Source organism: Cucurbita moschata, unplaced genomic scaffold (assembly GCF_002738365.1).
Source record: "Cucurbita moschata cultivar Rifu unplaced genomic scaffold, Cmos_1.0 Cmo_Scf00017, whole genome shotgun sequence".
Lineage (NCBI taxonomy): Eukaryota > Viridiplantae > Streptophyta > Magnoliopsida > Cucurbitales > Cucurbitaceae > Cucurbita > Cucurbita moschata.
This window is the reverse complement of record NW_019268533.1, coordinates 185090-198098: the sequence shown is the minus strand read 5'-3', so window position 1 is coordinate 198098 and position 13009 is coordinate 185090. Positions and strand designations below refer to the sequence as shown.

At 35.5% G+C, this 13009-nt stretch overlaps 3 protein-coding genes across 4 annotated transcripts in view; 1 reads left to right on the top strand and 2 right to left on the bottom strand.

The window, feature by feature from the left end:
* Positions 1-1219: 1219 nt before the first annotated feature.
* LOC111454823 (nucleolar complex protein 3 homolog) lies at positions 1220-6236 on the bottom strand. Its single transcript, XM_023096288.1, is given in 11 exon segments — positions 1220-1798; positions 2099-2179; positions 2264-2403; positions 2906-3008; positions 3011-3228; positions 3727-3851; positions 3949-4116; positions 4631-4740; positions 5294-5463; positions 5546-5809; positions 6068-6236. Coding segments are annotated over 8 exon segments (930 nt in total). The 5' UTR covers positions 4703-4740; positions 5294-5463; positions 5546-5809; positions 6068-6236; the 3' UTR covers positions 1220-1775.
* A 1889-nt stretch (positions 6237-8125) lies between these two features.
* LOC111454876 lies at positions 8126-9452 on the bottom strand. The gene is made up of 2 exons (XM_023096343.1): positions 9096-9452; positions 8126-8798 (listed from the first exon to the last, which is right to left on the bottom strand). Exons 1-2 carry the CDS (start codon positions 9312-9314, stop codon positions 8247-8249), a joined length of 771 nt encoding a protein of 256 aa, XP_022952111.1. The 5' UTR covers positions 9315-9452; the 3' UTR covers positions 8126-8246.
* Positions 9453-11852: 2400 nt separating this feature from the next.
* The window catches only part of LOC111455069, an 11882-nt gene continuing 10725 nt past the window's right edge, over positions 11853-13009 (top strand). The window contains exons 1-2 of one of the 2 annotated variants that reach the window (XM_023096596.1): positions 11853-11908; positions 12075-12289. In XM_023096596.1, coding sequence (XP_022952364.1) covers positions 12075-12289 — 215 coding nt within the window. In that variant the 5' untranslated portion in view covers positions 11853-11908. Of the gene's footprint in view, positions 11909-12043; positions 12290-13009 lie in introns of both variants that reach the window. The other variant, XM_023096595.1, reaches the window with a different exon arrangement.

Sequence of the window (13009 nt, the reverse complement as noted above, 5' to 3'; positions counted from 1 at the left end):
ATTATTATTTTTTTTTTTTTTTTTTTTTTTTTTTATCATATGTTAGTTAGTGGGAGGAGGGATTGGCAATGTAGTTTTAAATTTCAGTTAGAAAGGACAAAGAGCTTACATTATGAATGCCATATGCCTTAATCATGTTACTAATTCTTTATCACCCACATTTCATTTAGTATAAGCTTTGATGGGTCAAAACCTTGTGATGTGTTTATAATATGATTAAAACTATATTATATTATATCTTAACCCCTCGTACATACATTTGTCAACAATATAACTTAAAACCCATATTCTCTGCATTCACACACTCATGGAAAGCTTAGGGAAAATGAATGATTGGATGAGAAGTCACATCGATTGTAGCAAAATAATAATAATGCAGAGAGGACATTATTAAGAGCATAAATAATGTAAGCGTGCTAAGGTTCCAAACAAGTCACGTTACACGCAAAAGGGAATAGAGAGAAATGATTGGAAGCCACCAAAGTGATTATAAATTTGATTCCCAAATATTATATGTTGAAAATATAATGAGCCCAAAAGAAAAAAAACTGCCAACAACAGGACGGATACTTATTTATTATAGTTTGACAATGAATCCCTTGATTTGCGCTGGTATTTCACATGGTGGGTGTACTATGGTTTCGTTTTTGCTCATCATTGTCATCCTTTTCGCTCCAAAACAAAATGACCCTGTCATTGATTCTTTAGAAACTTGAGAGAGTCTAGACCAAACTCAAATCTTTGTTCACGACAACCAAACATGCCTATAAAAAGGACTCGTTCGTGGTTTCCTTTCAAGCTCAAGGAGCCATATATCTCTAGTGGTCGACATGATATCATATGGTTTTCTTTGGTTTCTAGTTTATTGTGATGAATATGGCTTGTGGTCATCTATTTCGAGGAGCCCAAGGTATTTATGCTGAGGAAAATCTTAATACTTTAACAGCGAAATGATCTCCCAAGATCCGAGAGAAGAGGCAGATAATACAGAGAAGCCCCATGTGGGTTCTGAAGACACTCACATGCCTTACATTTATTTGTAAATATATTGTTTATTCCCAAGGGAAGAAAAGGGCTATCAGTACTATACCAAGAAATTAAAGTTGGGCATTGATTGACATGCTGCTGATGCTGCTGTAGGTTGGACGATCTATTTAATGAGTTGTGCGTATGATCCGAGACAATCATTTGGTGAAGACTTAATGCGATCAAACTTTGACGGATTCAATAAAATTATATATATATATATATATATATATATATCTATCAATTCTATTCTATTTCCATAGTATGAACTACACATTTCCTCTCAGCTTAATTAATCTACATTTCTTGCAACCATGAAGATTTTAACACCAAGAAATCACAAATAACAAAGTTAAACATACCTTGATCTTTTAGTTTTTCTCTTTTGCCTTTTGTGTTCTTCATATCGCTGCAAAGACAAAGTGGTACGGTCCAATTCACCTCTCAGCCTTTCATTGTCCTTGATGTCCCGGAGAAGAAAGAATCTTGTTGAAAGTTTCTCCTTCACTTCGCTAGCTCTTTTTTTCTTTTCAACTTTTCGGACATTAAATTTTGGGTTGAAAGACTCCTATTCCAGCGACAAGTCTTTGAATGCCTGTTGGGGAGAAACCGTGGAGATGTACACTTGGTTTTGAGCACTATTCATGCTTGATATGCTCGTTGACATCTTTGAGACAGCTGGATGATAATGCTTCCACAGAAGATTAAGTTCCCAAAGGACAGAAGCAAGAGCACCGCTCAAAGTTGGATCAGAAGCATATGGCTAGTATTTCTGCATATCAAATCAGCAAAAATTAGTTTATCTCTTTCCTCCTGTGAGTAGGTTGAGGTGGGAAGAAGGATGTCTGATATTGAATCAATAAGCTCAATTTCACAGGCCGTTACGAAATCGCCTAATTTGACCGACTTTCTAAATGCTTATAATACTTTTTTTCACTTGAAAAAGTCGTTCTAAACATGTCATAGCAGAAAAGCTAGGTGATTTTTTGTTTTCTCGTGTTCGTGAAATACGGGAGAGATAAACATCATGCAAAGCTGTCATATATCTCAACTAGTTACAACGAAACCTTACCGCAATTGAGCCAGACACTGAACCTCCCCAAGAATCGTTTTCCAAAAGGTTGCGGCACTTGACATTTTTCTGAAGAAGATGCTTTACGGTGACCAAGGCAGTAAATAGCCACACAAATTCACGGTTAAATAAAAGTCATCAAAACTAAAAGGAATTTTAATATACCTGCCAACGACTCTGCAGATTCAAAGCATAATGAGAAAGTAGCCAAACGCTTAATAAATGCAGCTGCCTTCTGCATGGCATGCTGTCTATTATCGCACAACATTATCTTCAAAGCTTCAGCTAACAATCCACCATGGTCTCTGTGAGTGAAACTTGAATGTTACCCATTCAAAAATAATAATAATAAAACATAAATGATAGCAGATGGCAGATGAGTAGTAGAAACTATAAATATTAATGTAGTCTCACCCTTAGTGATAAACAATCATAATATCCAGGGAACAAGGTATTAAAATTACATCATAACAAGGACCCCAAGGCATGTGCACCAGACTGCCCACAAATGAACTTACCCTAAAAATTAAAATCAAAATTGTTATGGTTTACATGGGGATAAGCAAGTAATGTCCAAGAATTCTTATAAACTTGAAAGCTTTAATCTGAGGTTCACATAACGACTGGATGCTTGGTGATGAATCCCAGTGTAACATCAGAAATTCTTCCCAAGATTAGGTTATCAGAGAATTTGTTGTAATGAAGAGCATAAATATTAAAACAATCCTTGGAACAAACATTAACCAGGCTTGCTTTTAAAAGAACCAGCAACAATTTTAACATTCTAGTTTAGAGTTCAGCACTAACCTTACAGGCCTGTACTCGAGTACAATATTGTACAGCTGGACAGAAAAGTCCTGAGGATCAACATTCATAGCATCAAGGTTTTTCCTCGTTACTTTAAATGCGCAAAGCAACACTGAAGACGCTCAGAAACGGTCAAACATTGTGACTGTTTCTCAGAAGAATTATCACCACCCGATGCAAGCCTTTTTAGATAATTCATAAGATCTCCCATGAAATCTAAATCAATGAGATGGGAGAATTTCCCCAACCCATTCAAACATGGAGAAAGCAGAGGATGGGATCCAGATGGGCTAGTAGTAGGTGCAGTAATATTTGCTTCAGGCCTTCATAATAAATGAAAGATACTTGGTTCAGCAGTCTGAGTTGCGTCAGAAGAAAAATACATTGAAAAACAATTGAAAATCCATGAAGACAAATAATACAAAGATACCAAAGCTTTCATTAATCAACATGTCTGTGATCAAATTTAAATTCAAATTTTCAAGCTTAAGGACAGTTCAAGCAGACCAGTATCCCTACACCAACATCCAGTCAAAGACTCGAGCCAAAAGAGGGATCCTCCCTATCTGGGGTATATACAAGGATAAATTGATTTAACTTTTAAGAGTAGTTTCCCATTAGCATCAAGCTTAAAAAAAAGGAACTGAACTGAAAAATACAAATGGTATGGTATGCTCTTGTTTAGTTATGTACCCTTTTTCAGAAAAAGTAAAACACCAATCTTTCTTCATATTTTCTTCATGGTAAGACCGAATTGTTTGAAGAAAACACAAACAAACGCAATACAAACAACGTGCAAGCTCTAAATAATAATAACTTACCTAGCATTTAATGACTGCATTGTATGCCTTGAGATTTCAAATACAGCAGAAAGTGTATCTGACTGCATCTCTCTTTGCTTCATCACATCTGAAGCAAGAGAAGCAGCCCTGTAATTCGAAGCAACCAATGAGAAACATCACAAACATTCATCCATTACCAACTAAAAAGATGCTTAATCAATTGAGAAAGGGAAAAAAGAAAATAATAGGCAAAAGTAACACCTCTTCAGTAAACTTTGTCCTCGTACTTTGTCTTCCATCATTCCCTTGCAAATGACTTGATTCCTCATGATTTTTTGTTTTCCTGTGTTTTTTGTTCTTTACTTTATTATGCTCATCTTGCTTTTCTTCTTTTCTCAGATGCTCGTCAAATGTTAGATGCACGAAAGGCTGGTAAAAGTTGCGAACAGGAAACTTTGTGAGAAAAAAAAACCTAAACCTAAAGAAATAGACTGCACTTCAAAGTTCCATTTCAACAACAAATGAGTCCATTCGCATGCCTTAGGATGAACAATTGAAAATTAAAAATAATTTAATATCTGGAAACAACTCATGATATAGGTTTCAAGCACATTTTTCTATAACTAGGCTTCAAGCACATTTGATCCTTGTGTCATCAAACCAGCCCAAGAAAACAAAAAAAAAAAAACATGAGCAGTCAAAACAGCCCAAGAAAAAAAACCACGAGTCACAAAACAAACAAAAAAGAAAAAACAACCCAAGAAAAAGGGGAATCAAAGAAGTGGATGTCTAACATTCTGAAAATAGACTGTATTACTTCTCTAACAACTACAAGAGCAGTAAAAACTTAGCTTCAATATGTTCGCATCAAGGCATAAACTTCTATAAGAAAGCATGAGCCTCATATGCTTAAAAAAAAAGGTGTAAGAATGAGAATTCAAACCTGGATGGAATCAGGAGTCAATTGGCAGTCATGAAATTTCACTTGATCAGCAATCAACCGGACAGCCTCCATAGTGCTATAAATACTTGATAGCACCACTACAGAGTTTTCTGCCAATCCAAATATATCATTTGAGAATAAATGTTGGACCATATTCTAGGCAGATAGGAAAAAAAAACCAGGATTTGCAGAAAACACGTTCACATTTTCAAAACCAGGAACAGAACAGATGTACAAACTAAGAAATGCACAATTATGTTAAGGATATCCCCATGAACAGTCCAATGTTACTTGTAATGATTCTTTCAGGAACTTCCCTTTGTTTTTATTACTAGCAATTTTGGCTCCGTGTATTTGGTTTTTTCAGTAGCCACGTGATTGTGGCCGTGGCTTTTTGTGGCCACTTTTTTTCAAATTTCAACTCAGTGAAAGATGGTTTTCAACTTGAAACAACCCCAGGAATAGGATATTATACGAACATTTTCCTATTGTATTAAGAGCTAGTCAGACAAGCAGGCCGAAGCCAAAGAGTTTTCTTGTCTACCAGCTTAACAAGCCCACGAGTTGAGTTAATTTCCATATCTTTTTCATGAAAAAACTACTGACATTATTTCATGCAACAGTGCTATAAAGGAGAAGGAGAGTGAAATCGCAGACGAATACCAAAACAGCTGTTTGTGGGGTTGGTTCAACTTCTTCAGCTTTGGTTACATTCTCTTGTTTTTAGTTTTCTTCAGCTTTACCCTCCTTTCTGGTTTAGTTTACTTCACTATACCATTATCTACGCCGCCCTCTTCCATTGCCTCTTCGTTCCCACCATCTTCAGGTGCATACTGCATCGGATGTTTTTGCTTATCATCAGGTGCAAATAAAAAACACAATTCGAAAAGTAGCTAATCAAAATTGAATACAAACTTGGCAATGGATTTAGTGTATAGACGAATAACAGAGACGGCATAGTCTTGGTTCTCCTTGACAAACTGCAAATCCTCATCGGAGACCTCAATCTCTTCCTCGGTAACCTCTGGTGGAAGCTCCGGCGGTAGAATGACCTTCTGTTTCTCGTTATTACGTTTCTTCCCCATCGATAAGGCGGAATGAAAGCCTCACATTGAGTAGTGAGAGATTAACCCTGACGGAATTCCAGAATTTGTAAGGAGTTCAAATCTGTTCAAGTGTCTGGATCAAAAAAAGGCGCAAAAAATTTGAAATCAGTCGTGGTTTGCATTTTATTGATTGATTGAATCATTTTTTTGTAATTTGTGAGGAACACACTCTTATTGTTTATGTTTTTCATTTACACTCGTTGAACATTGGTGGAAGAAAAAAAATTATATTTATTTTCTTCTCCGCGGGTGAAGAGTGAATAAACCAACATAAGCCAAGCGGACAAAACAAAAACAAGAAGTAAAACCCGACGCGGGTAAGGGGCTGCACCACTGTGTTTCTGAAATAGAGGGAGAGGAAGGAGGCAGCGGTGACTTCATCGGAAGGTTGAGAGTGCAGTCTGCGGCGGCGACTGAGACAGCTTCGGGAAGGAAGGACCTGCAGTGTGCGGGGTGGCGCGGGTCGAACTGTGGTGGCTGATAATGCGTAAGAGGGATGCCCGAACGTGAAATGGGGTTTTGAAAGAATAATAACGATAAAAATTAATATCTAAATTTTAAAATATTATACTTGCTTTTTTAGTTTAATTTTTATTTATTAATTTTGTATTGACCTATTCAAAATGATTATAATTTAATTAATTTTGTGGTATAAAAATTAATGGTAAATTATATAGTTGATTGAGGTTATAATTTAAAAAGTTTAGGTTAATATTTATATAATAATATAATATAAGATGGAATCGGAAATTGTAAAATAATAAAATAATTAGATGGAAGAGAAAAGGGTGGGAATGGTGAATTAATGTTGGGAATTGACGTGAAAGGCATTCTCGTAATCGTAATTGTCAATTCCCAACATTAAATTCTGGTGTTGTTCATAAATAACATTGAATGCTCCCACTTTATTTCCTTCAACTACCACTGCAACACCACCACAACCACACAACTCTCTACCCATTTTGTAGGTTCTCGGAACTATAAGAGATCCCACACGCAAGCTCAATCTTGGTACCCCAGGCTTTTGGTGCATTCTCATGAAATTCCTACTCAATTCTCTGAACCCAGCACCCAAGACCGTGCCCCAATTGTGGTCAAACAAGTAAGGGGCAGTACACTCGGTTTCAACCTTGCAAGGGCATCGTCAACTATCAGGGAGTGCGGCAGTTTCAATACCTGAGTTAACAACCTCTCGTATGTGGAAAACCTGTCGTGCTGGGGAGGTCCATTACACTTGTGAGTAAAAAATAACCAAAAATGTAAAAAATAATGGGAAGGAAATAACCACTAGGACCAATAAAAATTAATTAGTAAATTCAATGCTGAAAAATAAGAAAACTCAAAAATCATAAACTTAAAAACAAATGTTGCAACAACAATTCAATTTTTGCTAGTTCGTCCGTTTATCTAATTAGGTGGGTAATTTAATAAAATTTTAAAATTATTATCAAAATTGATACAGCGTATATTGGAAACATTGAAAATAAACAGGTGTAGCTATGTAATAAAAATAAAGAAATAATAGTACTGTAATTTTTGTTTATTTCCCTATTATTATTGTCGTTGAAATATGAAGCTGTAAATAGATAAAAAGTAGGCGATGATGCGGTGGCCTTGGCGAATAAATTATCCACTCTTACTTACCACTTACCTAATTTTTTCAACATTTATTTCAACATTAAATTTAAACCCCACGTGTTTTAAGATTTTCATATTTCCTTCTATAAAACAAAGTCTGAAAATAAAATAAAAAATATATATATGTTTGATTACGGTAATTAAGTGAAACTTGAAACCATCGCAGATCATATTATTGCACCATAATAACAGGAAATTAATGTATTATCATTAATAATTGAAACAATCAACCGTAAATCAATTCATTAACTCATGCCCATTAATGGGGGTGTTGACGTTGATTTCGTAGCCAAATAAGTTTAGAATTTAATGCCAATAAATGCGAGGCGAGGTTCATAAAGTCGCACATAATTGGATTAATTAACAACAAAGTTTAAGAGTGAAATTAGGGCAAGAAAGCCCCGGAGATGTTATATTAAAAATTAATTCCATTACTAATCTAACAATAATACGAATTTATTTATATGTATAAAAAAGGGAGATTGCAATAAAAATAAAACAAAAACGTAGGTGGCAAACTATGACAAAATTAAAGTGCCATTAAATATATTAATTAGCCTCATGCAGTGCAGCAAGCAGGCATTAAAGATTAAACCCACCTTCTCGCCATCTATAAATGCACGCTTCTTTTTTTAAATGTATGAAATTATATTTTATTCATTTATGTATTTAATAGATTTGAATGTTAATAATATATAGTATGCTACGAATGAAACTATAGGGTTTGAATAATTTGACATCAGAGGAGGAATTGAGAATGGAATAATGGAAACCATAATTTTGTGTGAATATGTCCATTTTACATATACCCAAAACACAAGATCCAGGGAGAGGGCCATGGGGGAAATTTCTTAATTTTCCCTTTGGATATTTTATATAGACATGTTTAGATCAATCCGAGGTTTCTTCATGCTCGCCAACGGAACAACAGAATTGCAACGAGGACATCTCGGGTTGTTTTTCGTTACCAATACATAAGATAAACATCCACGGCAACCCACCGCCATCGGCGCCGCCAAAACTGCCGCCTCGTTTCTGTTTTCCACCGCTTCTTCTTCTTCTTGAATTTCCTTCGCCGCCGCAGACGACGATGACGAGTACGACGGCGACGACGTCGATTTCCAAAGCGAAGACCTTTTTTTAACGAGCTCCTTGTCGGCCCTTTCCAGAGCGGATTTCACCTTATCCAGAGTGCAAACACTGGCGTAATTGGTCGACGGAGACGGTGACGGAGACGGCGACGACGTCAGTTTCAAATCCAAGCTGGTTTCATTGAAGAGATTTAATGTTCGTTTTGAAGGAGATGGGGGGAAATTCAAGTCCTGGAATTTGGACTCTGTTTGGTTTGTCATTTGGTGGTGTTTCGAATCTGAATTCAGAGGAGAATCCGGTGTTTGACTTCTCTGTATGTAAACTTTCCCCGACTGCAAACACAAATGAAATGAAATTACTTTTTATTAAAAAATTAAAAAATAGGAACGAAATTTAATGAATTCAGAGGAGAGGGGTAATTGAATAGGGCTACGATGGGGGTAATTACTCAGGAGTACCAAGCAGCAATTAATGTCATTAAAAGGGAAGGAAAAAAAAATTCCAGAACTTCATAAACAAAACCCATATCACAATACAATTTTTTTGTGAAGGGAATCATAGAGTTCTTGAATTCCAGAAAGCAATTGAAATTATGAAACAAAAGAAAAGAAGATTTTAAAAGAAGGAACCTTCAAGTCGAGTCTTTTTTCCCAGCCGGAGGGAACCTGCAAATCGAGGTCCAATTCCTGAGAGGCGGCGAGGTTGGAAGATTGGCCGAGCAAATCGCGAGTAACGAGAGGCGTTGGTTCCTGGCCATTACCGAGGGGCGTCCGGTTATCTTCGTCGTTGTAGCCTCCGCCTCCGCCGCCGGCGAGTACCCGAATCAGAGTGCTGACTTGGGCAGCCATTTTCTGGAGCTTTATAGGGAAACGAAACGGAAGGGCCTGTGAAGGGGTTTTGTTTTTTGTTCTGATAAAAACGAGAAGGATAGAGAGAGAGAGAGAGGAAGCAGAGAGGTGGGTGGGTGGGCGAGTGGTTTGGGGGGTTGTAACTTGTGCGGAGAGCGGTATAAGCAAAAAAAAAAAATATAAGAGGATAGTTATGCAGTGAATATTGCAGCGACGTTATGAAGTAATTTAATTAATTTTCACGATATTAATGGTGGGAGTGAAAATTATAATTAATTATTCTAATTTGATTAATGATGGGAAAGTGGAAGACAATTAATTGGTGCCATTAAATGCCAATTTACAATTACTACTACTCTTCTTTCCATCATTTAATGCCATTTTCCCCTCTTTCTTATTTTATCACCGTGAATTTAATTCCCAAATTTTCCCTTTTTTTTCCCTCCCTTTTCTGATTTATTTCCATGCCACGTATATTCTTTTTTTTTTTTAATTTTAATTTAATTTCCGTTTGTTTTTTTAATTTTAATTACAAAATTTGAATATTGGTTGAGATATAAAGCTGAATTGAATGTATTAAATGAAGTGGTTTGAGAGGACCGTGTGGTTTAAGAAAAGTCCTTTGACTCTGGATTTGGATAGCCAATGTTTGTTAGACAGGAGAGGGTGCTACCCCGAATCCCTCATCACAATTGTTGGTCCAACCCAAATCTTCGACTTAGCCACCCTACATATACTTATTTTTGTAAGTTGGAGTTGTTGGAGAAAAGTCACACGTCAGGCTAATTTAGATAATGATCATGAATTTATAATAAAATAATACTATCGTCCATTCACGTGAAAAATAAAAAAAAAAGTAAATGAATGTAAAATTGTGAGGGGGCAATCTGGGGGATGTGAGAAGGGGAGTGTCTATCAGAAAAATAAATGATAAATAAATCAATTCATTTAATGTTGTTGTTGGTTAGTCAAACATTGACAAATATTGAAATGGACACACGAGTACCTGCCAAACCAAGCATTCAAAACTCCTTAATTAATGCTCTTTTATTTATTTTTTCTTTTTAAAAATCCGTTTTTTTCAAATAATCTAAAACGCTTTTGTTTTTTAATAATAAATTCGTTTGTTTTATTATTAGGTTTATTTTTGTAAATAATTATTTGGATTTAATAGAGCGGAGCGGACCATACAGAGTTGATGGCATTTAATGGCCACCCATAAAAATGTTCTGAATGCAACATTTAATACCCAAAACCAAACAATTTTAGATGACGTAACCTCTTCCCTTTCATTCATTGCCCAATTCACAATTTCCTTTTTCTCCTACGTTTTAAATGCAAATCAACTTTTTTTTTCAATTTAAATAATATTAAACACTCTTTATATTTCCAAATATTTAATTATTTCTCAAATCAAATAGAGTGATTAAACGAGAATAGGGACAAAATGGTATTTTAACATGTATTTTCGGTATAATTTTTTTTTAAAAGGGTTTGATGATTGAGATGAAATATTATGAAAACCAATTATTGTGACAAAATCAAATCAACCCAAATATTGCTACATTGCTACGGATGCGCTCATCATCAGCAGCGCCCACCACAGTCAAAACCCAATTTAAAAAGAATATATATTATTTAAGTAATTATCTACAGTAATATATATATAAAGGTTTATGAATTAAGTTTATAAATTTGAAAGTCACAATTTCCTTTTTCTTTTGCTTTTACTTTATGTTTCCGCTAGGTAGAAATATATATATTTATCTTTGAATAAATCTAATTAACACGTTTTCTTAGAAAAAAAATCAATTAATTGCTGCTAAATCACTCTCAAATTTAATTATTGCTTGGTTAGTATTTTATATAAATATTTCAGTACAAATAAATTGAAAACAAAAAAAGCCCAATATTAATGTTGTTTTTTTGGATATATATATATAGGCATATATATAATTGGTAAATTTGATTATCATTCACATGAGTGCTAGTTAGGACTGGTTAATTAGTTTTAATTAATACTAAGATTAACTGCTTAATACTAAATAACTTTTTTTATTGACTATTCTTAAGAGTCCATTAAAATTGTACGATGTTAATCAATTGTCTTGTCTCTAACTTTTAACGAGAGTAACAATTTGTTCTCCTAAATTATTAAAAGTAACGAATTCACCCATGTAAGTCTTAAAAATTATGTCAACTCGCCCGCCTCTTCTTCCCATTTCCCATTTGTTTGGTTTGGGGAAGTTTGTTACGGGAGTAAAATCATTATTTTAAAATTTTTTACTGTATTTGTTGTAATATTCTATATAAGAAAAATTAAAATTATTATAATTTTTAATTAACTAAAATATTTAGTGAATAATGGATCCAATTAAAGAAAGAAAGGGCCGAAGAGAAATATTGGGTCGTAACAAAATTTAAGGTCCATCGTTATCATTTGTAGCCCAGCCCAGCCCAGCCCACTGCCACAGCTTCCCGGAGCAGCACCGTAAGAGGGCGGATGGGGAAAAACAATAAAAAAAAAAATATAATAAATAAAAATACAGCAAACATGTTGAAGTTTAGCGGGTCTTCTCGCGCTCTCTGAACAGGTTCTCGGCTGCTGCATCTTCACCTTTATGTGAATTCTTATTGCGTTCTGCAACTGATCGTTAGCTTCATTTCAATTGCTGATATAACTGTTTTTGTTTCTTTTGGTTTCGTGGTTGACCTTGCTTTAAGTAAAGCTTTTCCTCTGTTTCTTCTGAGCTGTTGAAGATGGAGATAGTTGATATAAATTCCTTAAACGAGGAACAAAATACGGAAGAATCAAATGAAGGAGTTCAGAGAAATGGAGTGTTCGCAATGCTGAAACCGTGTTGCGTGGAGTTGCTTGAGCTTCTCCAAAAGCCCAAGAAACATTCCTCCTCGATTCATTCAATGCTTGAGCTGCTTCGAAAAACATCCCCAACTTCTCTGCAACCTTGTTTTGAGTAAGCTACTCTTACCACTTTGCAAATTCATTATGTTATATTTCTTTAAGTGATGTTCGTTTTATATATTGTTACATTTGCGTTTTTTATTATAACTCTCAGCATTCACGCAATTACTCATTCATCCACCATTCATTCAAGAAATAACTTGAAAATAAAGCTATATTTCAGGGACGAAGAATGTATTTAGCCTCTGAACCATAATTGTAATCAACATGTTTCATTGCTTATCAATCAACTTCATCGAAAACCTGAAAAAAATCTCGGAAGGCATAGAAAAGCTAGGTGAAAAAGATGATCGATATGATGTCAATGATTTTTTTTCATTCATTTAAATCTTTTTGGGTTATGAAGACTTCTTAAATTTTTTTTGTGAGATCCCCATGTCGGTCGGGAGGAGAACGAAATATTCTTTATAAGGGTGCGAAAACTTCTCCCTAGCAGACGCGTTTTAAAAACCTTGAGAGGAAGTCCGAAAGGGAAAGCCCAAAGAGGACAATATTTGCTAGTAATGGGCTTAAGCTGTTACAAATGAATTAGATACCAAGGATGTGGTAGCGAGGAGGCTGAGCTCTGAAAGGAGGGGGGGTGGCACGAGGTGGTGTGTCAGCAAGGACTCTGAATCCTGAAGAGGGTGGATTGGGGGGTTCCACATCGATTCGAGAAGGGAACGAGTGCCAGCGAGGACGCTGGGCCCTGAAAGGTGGGGGGGGGGGGGGG